This window comes from Elephantulus edwardii, unplaced genomic scaffold, assembly GCF_000299155.1.
Source record: "Elephantulus edwardii isolate Elephantulus edwardi_28Jun2011 unplaced genomic scaffold, EleEdw1.0 scaffold00051, whole genome shotgun sequence".
In the NCBI taxonomy this organism is placed as follows: domain Eukaryota; kingdom Metazoa; phylum Chordata; class Mammalia; order Macroscelidea; family Macroscelididae; genus Elephantulus; species Elephantulus edwardii.
Window position 1 is genome coordinate 14728460 of NW_006399801.1, and position 8579 is coordinate 14737038.

Genomic DNA, 8579 nt, shown 5'->3' on the forward strand with positions numbered 1-8579 from the left:
TTATACTAAATATAAAAAAAAACACAAAAAAACTCAGATTCCAGCTGTGATTTTGGCCCCAGATTACAGACACATGGTCTCCGGAATGGAGGGGTCCGTGAGTGTCACATCACGTCTGTAGGGTAACTATTGTATGTTGAGTCACTTGGCCCCTGGATGTCTTCATTATATAGTGCTGTTAGAACTAAGAGTTCACCTTAGAGGCAAGGACAGGGAAATCTGGTCTCACATACTTTGGGCATGTTGTCTTGAGGGGCCGGTCCTTAGTTAAAGATTTCATGCTGAGAAGGTGGAAAGTTCAGTGAAAGAGAGGAAGACCTTCAACAAGATGATTTGACACAGCAACTGTAACAATGGGCTTGAGCGCTGGTGAAGATGGTGAGGATTGGTGAGCATGGTGGAAATGGCACAGGAAGAGGAAGGTTTAGATTACGGGGTATCTGTAAGTTGTAGTTACTCAATGATATATAACAACAACAAGGCATAACTGAAATACCACAAATGAAAGACTTAAGTAAATTGAGTCTTATACAGTGCAGGAGGTTAGAAGTTGCAGTTCAGGGCACTGGCTCTAGGAAAGCCTTGTTTTTGCTCTCTGTTGACTCTGAAGGAAGATACTGGCCTCTCTTGAGTTTTTGCTTCTGGGCAATCTCCATGCAGCTTGGTGTCTCACCTCCCTCATCTCTGCTGCTTATTTACTTGTTCTCTCTCATCTAGGGAGCCACACTCCTCACCCAAAGGTGGTGCTTCTCTGGCATCTGAATACACCCTTGACTCAGTAGAAAGATGAGCAATCTCCTCCCATGGGATTAATAGTCTCAGAAAACCCTATGGAGGTTCAGTTATGACTCAGTTCTGTAGGGTGTTTTAAATTTTTTTTTTATTTCAATAATGACTTAAGACACATCCTATACTAATCCTATCTCATTAGCAAAACAAATAAAATCCATTCCAATGATACCCTCCAAAACTCATTGTCCATTCAATCTCCAAAGGATGTCTGAGCCTATAAGTCTTTGCAGAAGCAGATTGCCACATTCGCCTTCCTTCAGTTGGAAGGTTTGAACTGCTGATCTTTGGGTTAACCACCAAATGCTAAATCACGGTGCCACAAGAGTTAGGAATTATAACATATTATGGAAAAATTTCCAGTCCATACATTTAGAAAGGTGCTAATTCATTGTCATTGAAGAGTGACATTTCTGGATTCTGGGTCTGGCTACCTTTCTTAGAGGACTGGAGTTGCTGAGAGGTGGGGCAGAGGTCTCTTTTCATGTCAGATTAGCAAAGGTGTTTGGCATTCTTCCAGAAGTGGTGCCAACACTAGGGTGGGTTGGGATGGGGAGTGGCAGAGGCCTGGGTGAAGGCAGAACCACAACAGCTCTTCAAACAAGGAAACACTGTCTCATGCCACCAATCAGTTGCTGTGGTTCTGCCTTCCCGCAGGCTTCTCAGCAATTGCCATGCAAATGCATATCCACATCTGCTCAACAATGGTAGCCATGCAAATGTGGGCAGGGGGAGTGGTCTGTGGACACAGGAGTTCTTTTTATTAGACATTGTTTATAATGGCTAGTGCATGATGACATTAAAATACAGACATTTAGTCACCTGTACTGCACTTTCCAGCTTTCTATAGACAATGCTATTGTTATTACCTATGCTTTGGCCAGACAACTCCCGCCTGTTTCTTCTCACCCTTTGTTATTATGTGCCTTGAGTCAACTCCGACTTACAGTGGCCCTATGTAAAAAGCTCGGAATCCTGCTCTATTTTGAGCCAATTTCATTGCCTCTGAAATACCTACCCCCATTCTCTCCTAAACAACCCCTGTCCAGTTCCTGTCCAGTCAGTTCTGATTCGTGGGGGCCTCATGTATATCAGCAGAACTGTACACCAAAGGATTTTCCAATGATTGACTTTTCAGAAATAAAAAACTTTACTGAATCTACAGTCTTGCTGAAATGAAAACTACCTGAAGAAATGAGATCAGCCACTGAAATCGCCAAGCTTTTCATTCTGTAGGACTCTCTAGGTGAATCCAAAACAGCCATCTTTTGGTAAACAGCTAAATGCATTAACCATTTGTATGTGGGAGGACTTCCCACCCACCCAGCTCTTGGTGAATCACAGCCTCTCAGTCATTCATATCTTTATAAGAATTACTTTAATCTGCTTATCAGGATTTGCTGTCGTTAGACGCCCTCATGTCCAACTCAGAGTGACTCATAATACAACAGATCAAAACACTGCCTGATCCTGGCTTTCCTCATAATCTCCAGGCAGGTAAGCCCATTGTTGTCGTCCCAGTGTCAGTTTGTCTTTCTGAAGGGCCCCTTTCTTTCGATGACTCTCTACTTATCCAAGCTTGACATCCTTTTCCAAGCAATGACACCTTCTGATAATATGACCAGAGTATATGAAACAAAGATTCACAATCCCTGCTTCCAAGACAAGTAGTTTTGTTCCTTTGGAGTAATAGTACCCAATCATCAAGCCCACTCTATTTCTAGACTTTACAAGAGTTCTCTGTAGAAGGTATGTGATCTCTATGGTAATAATTGAGTCCTGGAGACTCCAAAAGTTTCCTTAAAATGGCCAAGGTCATACAACATCTATGCAGCAGAAAGGGACATCAACTGAGAATCACCTAACAGAGTGAGATCTGGAGAGGGAGGAGAGTAAGATCCAAATTAGGGAAAGTCAAGTCCTAGTAAAGTTTGCTGGAGTTTTTGGGTGGCACCATTAACTACCATCCAAAAGGTTGGCAGTTTAAGCCCACCCACAGGTATATCAGAAGAAAGACGGAGAGATCTATTCCTGAAGGATCAGCTATTGAACACGCTAAGGAGCACAGTCCTGCTCGGATACACATGGGCTTGTCATGAATTGCAATGAGTTTGATGGCAACGGCCCTAGTTTTTTTAAGTTTAGTGAAGATTGGTGGTTTAATGGTAAGAAACTGTACTGCCAACCAAAGGCAAATGGTTTGAATCCACCAGCTGCTCTGTGGGAGAAAGATCTCCTCTCATCTGATTTACTGCCTCTGTAACTCTGCAGGAGGATCGACTATGAGTCAGGACTCGCTAGTAAACACCAACAAGCTGGTAAAATAGCCTTCCAAAGAGCAAATCAACCAACCAATCATGACTTACCATGTTTAGCAATTTCCATTACAGCTGAGTTTACTGACTGTATATAGACCTGGGGCATGGGGTAAAACACTATATAGTTCCTTACATTTTTGGTCAAACGGTGTTGTTTTATAACTTGATTGTTTTTGTTGTGTTGGTCTTTTTCTTTTCTCCTGAGAGCTCCTAGACACCTCTAATGCCACACTTGGCTCGCAGTTTCTCTCAGGCAGAGCCTCTACGTTTACAAGTGCACCCACTTGCTGAATTATGTGTGCTCTGCAGAAGGCTGATCACTTGAAAATCTCGTGGGTATCAGAAATGGCAAAAGACAGTGGAAGATATTGCCAGAACCAGAAGAAAAGGGTTTGCTCCAGCCATGTTCTCTTTCTTCCTCATTAGAATAAACACTGTCAGAGCCCCTGCGTGGTTCCAACAGTTAATGAGCTTGGAGGTTAATGGAAAGGTTGACAGTTCAAGCCCATTTAGAGGCTGCTGAGGAGAAATCCCTGGTGATCTACTTCTGAAAAACCAACCACTGAAAACGTATGGAGCACAGCAGCTCTCTCGTGTACACACCCGGATTCACCACGGATTGCAGGTGAGGTGATGGAAACTGGTTAGTCATTTCTTAGAGAGGGCTGCCATGGGGAAGTGGTTAAATGGCAGGGATTTATTGTCTCCCAGTTCTGAAGGCTAAAGTCCGAGTTCTGAGCATTGACAGGGCCAGGGCCTCTGTCAAGGTCGCAGCAGAAGATCCTCTCCCTCCTTGCCTCTTTAGGCCCAGGCTGCAACGCCATGCCATCCCTGCCTCTGTCCTTGCTGTGTCTCTGCCCTTGTCCCTCTGTGTCTCATCATCTCTTTAATAAGGACACCGATCAAATGGAATTAGGGCCTACCCGATCCTGACATGACCTCATGCTAATGCAATTGAGCACATTTTCCAAGATCCTTTTTCCAAGCATGGTCACATCCCTGGGTCCTGGGGGTCAGGACACCAACACAACTTTTTGAGAGATGCAGTTCAATCTGTGATACACTAGTAAAGACGACCCTACTGTAGATGAGCGAAGCAAAAGTCCGGTTATAGAGATCTGAAGTGCAGGTCCAGCTGTTGCCAACTTGTGGCCTACCATTTCAGAAAAACAAGCAGCCTTTAGTAATAGATCTCTCTGCCTCTCCCTCCCCTTCCCCTTCCCCTCCCCCCCAACCTGTGGCTTTGCGCAACTCCCTTCCCACTGTGCTACCAGAGTTCCCCTTAGTGGAGAGATCCGCCTTTGAAAAGTTTGCCTATAAAAAGAACTAGCTGCTACAAAGATGGCGCCGAAAGTGAAGAAGGAAGCCCCTGCCCCTCCCAAAACTGAAGCCAAGGCAAAGACATTAAAGGCCAAGAAGGCAGTCCTGAAGAGCGTCCACAGCCAAAAAAAAAGATGATCCGCAAGTCACCCACCTTCCGGTGGCTTAAGATACTGAGACTCAGAAGGCAGCCCAGATACCCCTGGAAGAGCGCTCCCAGGAGAAACAAGCTTGACCGCTAAGCCATCATCAAGCTCCCCCTGACCACTGACTGAGTCAGCCATGAAGAAGATAGACAATAACAACACACTTGTGTTCATTGTGGATGTCAAGGCCAATAAGCACCAAATTAAACAAGCTGTAAAGAAGCTCTATGACACTGATGTGGCCGAGATCAACACCTTGATTAGGTCTGATGGAGAGAAGAAGGCCTATGTTTGACTTGCTCCTAACTAGGATGCTTTGGATGTTGCCAACAAAATTGGGATCATCTAAACTAAGCCCAGCTGACTAATTCTAAATACAAATTTTTTTCACACACACACAAAAAAACAAACCTAGTTGCTCATTTTGAGAAAAAGCTATTCAAGTCTCTCACAACCCTGGCAGCTTTAACATCTGTACAACCAAGTGTTACTCAGGGACATTTTTTTTTAATGCAGAGATTCGTATGAGCACACAAACGCACAGTGGGGGTACACATGCATACACATACATACACCAACACATATCCACACATATTCACAAACATACACACATGTGTTCTCATACACAGTGAGGACGGGTCCCTCAACATTTCTATCAACAAGAGTTTCCAAATAAGACAAGTGCTAACTGGCAAAAGAGTTTCATCAAGAGGGTGAAAGAAACAGAGAAGTCACACCCCCCAAATGCACTGTCCACCACTCTGAAGTTACTTACTAGGTTGGCATTTAAAGGAGACCAGGAGGTATTTACTGTTTCCTGGACAAGGGTCAGGTCCAAAAACACGGCTGTTTACCAGGAGGTGGCAGGCCCGCTGGTTCTGGCACTCATCCATCACCTTCTAAAATGAGGGGGCAGAAAAGGGACAGACATGAAAATCATGTTCAGCGTCTGAACTACAAAGTGGGCTCTCTGAGCAAAAGGACACAGTTCAGGCAGAGAATGTTCCAGCTGCACTCAGCTGTGTCGAAGGGGAAGCATGCATGTATCTCCCTGCCCTTGCTTAAATAGTGAAACCTCCAATGGTGGTACCAGGCTCCCATCAGAAAACCAACCTCCAATTAGCATCAGCTGGCATCATTGTCAAAAACACTGCCTCACGAGGCCTCCAGGGCACACAAACAAGATCTGAAATCCTCTCTTTGAAGTTGAGAGGACTGTGGGAGCCAGGGTTCACAAATATGGCTCCTCAGATTCAGAAATGGCTCAACACAAGCCACAGGAGAGCTTAGCATCTGGGGGAGGCCTTGGAGAACCACACCCTTTCTAGCTTTTTCTCTTTCAAGCCATTATATAGGCAAACAAATAAAACTGCAAAGCTGGCCCACACCCTCACCAAATTCAAGCGTAGGGGTCTCAAGTCTTCCTTGTAGAGCAACATTCTTCATGAACTACTCAGACTCTCTGAAGCATGTGGCTTAAAAGCTTTCTTTCAAATCTCTTTCTCTTGATTTTTCCCCCCAGACAATTCATTGAACAAACCACGGACTGCCAAGAGAATAAACAGGTCTGTCCTGGTGAGGTTGAAACCAAGCTGTTCCTTGGAGGCAAGGATGTTGAAACTCCATTTACATACTTTGGGCATGTGGCCATGAGGGCCAGTCGTTGGAGAAGGACATCATGCTTTGAAAGATGGAGGGACAGCACAAGAGAGGAAGACCCCAGATGAGACAGACTGACACAGTATCTGGAGTAATAAAGGTAGGTGTGTCAGAGACAGGGAGACTGGCTCAGGATAGGGCAGGGTTCAGAGCTGTTGTACACAGGGTCACTATGAGTATAGCTATATACTATAGCTATATAGGGTCACTATAGCATCGAAAGCTATTCGATGACACATAACAACAACACTACTCACTTACTAATGAATTGGATCTGTGGAAGCTCACAGAATGGCTGACCCAGGATCATGGAAAATCCTGGCATTTTGTAACTATTCTCCTACTTCCAGGCAGGTTCTCACATAAAACATGCCAGAGGTCCCAGTCTTACTTCTGGTGAAAAGGAAACCAAATACAGGAAAAGCTCTCTTGAGAATTTTGTTGTTACTTTGGAGCTGGATTTAGCTCAGCTCCATAAACCTTCACAAACCACCATGTTCTCACAGAAGCTCATGGAACATCCCCCTGAAGGAATCATTTGTCATCTCAGAGGTCCACCCAGATATGGGCCCTACCGGACCCCAGGAAACACAGCTTTCAGATGACAGTGACCACTGGTGACTCCAAGTCATAGTTCAATAACGCAGCCCTCAAACATAACTAGAAGGCCTATCACATCATGGCTGCAGAGAGAGGCCAGACAGGGATGTTTCTACCCTGTCTTACAAACTGAGAAATGCTGAGGAGCACTTCCTGTTGACATGCAGTCATGTGCTGATCAACCAAGGCGCCTCTGTATGGAAATCAACCTGTCTTCTCCAAAGTTAGGCAATCTTGCCCCGAGGAAGCACTTTGCCTCAACTCCCAAAGCAGTTCAGAAGACATGATGTTAAGAATCTCTTGATCTCTGGATTAAAGAGCAGGACACGGGATGTTTCTGGCAAACAAACCGTCCAAACAACATTAGAATTATGTTCACAAATGCTAACTTGTCGGTCTGCTTATGGAACATCTTCCCTCAGGCTGCCTGGCACAGACGGGCACCCATCCGTGGTGGAGGTGAGGGTGGTGCCGCTCTTTGGAGCTTTTGGATGCCAGGAATTCATAGTTTCCTAAAGGAGGCACTTTTGCCCTTTTGGCACTGGCCCAACATTTTGCTTGTGCACCTAGAAGGGCAGCTCAGGGACCAGGGGTGGGTGGAAAGTCGTTTGGAGTGAAGGGCAGGAGAGACAAAAGGTGAAATATCCGGATGGGGAGAGGAGGCTTGGTGCCACAGGAGAAGGACTGGGGGAGGGTGGGGCATACAAAGAAAGTAGTTGCTTGCTTCCAGAAAAAAAAAAGAAATGTCTTCCCATAGAGTAGGGAAACCACATTTCCATTTAATGCAAATTTTGGTTCCTCAATTGGTGTGTTTACTAACTAATACGATGTCTACTTGGATACTATAATGCTTGCAATGAAAGCAGTATGTGGTGTCAGAAGTTTTTAAAATCTTGACATTGCCCTTCCATGCTTGTTTCTTGTTTTTAGGCCTTAGGGAGAGCTACACAACAATAAAGCTAATTCCCTTTCTTGATATTCCCTCTAGGAAATATACCTTTTCCTACGACTTACAAAATCAGATGGACTTCTGATTGATCATCTGCTCTAACCACTCTACTTCAATATATTCATATAGAACTTTGGAGGGATTAAAAATCCAAAACCAAATGACTCAGTAATCCTAGTTAATTATTAATATTAAAGGATTGGGAAGAAAGTAAAGTAAAAAATGCTTGGATAATTAGAGTGATCTAAATGGTTTTACATCATTGAAATACTCATTTAGATCTCTTCCTAAACCACATCTTTCTCTAATTATACCAATCCCCCAAAATTAATAGGTTCTCTCATTCCAAAGTCTTGCTCTGTCCAGTAGAAAGGTCAATTAACAAAAGACCACATACAACAGCCCCTAATTAGGTAAGATGGTCATTTATAACAAGATAAACCATTAAGACAAAACAACTGTAAGACAGCTGCCGGTATTTTTCTCTTTTAAGTATGTCCTCTAAGAAGCAGGTCATAACCTCAGATGTCTGTCTCACAGAGGTACCTGTGGTTTTCACTAAAGAATCCAGTCTTCCTTTCCTATTGTGGTTTTTATAGAAGATGTTAATCTGGAGGCTGATGCCCACCCATCAAGGCTATAATAAGGAGTACCTCTTTGAATAAATCCATAAAGCAAATGTGTTAAGGAAGTTCTACAATAAATAAGGATTTCATTACAACTTGTTTGGCAAAGAACACTTTTTGGAAGCAAATTAATAGCTCATTTGTAGAACTTATGATTTGTATAAACTGGAAT

The 8579-nt window shown here is 43.9% G+C and overlaps 1 protein-coding gene across 1 annotated transcript in view; it reads right to left on the reverse strand.

The window, feature by feature from the left end:
• EVA1C (eva-1 homolog C (C. elegans)) overlaps positions 1 to 8579 on the reverse strand; it is a 132219-nt gene that overhangs the window by 53028 nt on the left and 70612 nt on the right. The window contains exon 3 of the mRNA XM_006886799.1: positions 5349 to 5472. Coding sequence (XP_006886861.1) covers positions 5349 to 5472 — 124 coding nt within the window. The remainder of the gene's footprint in view (positions 1 to 5348; positions 5473 to 8579) is intronic.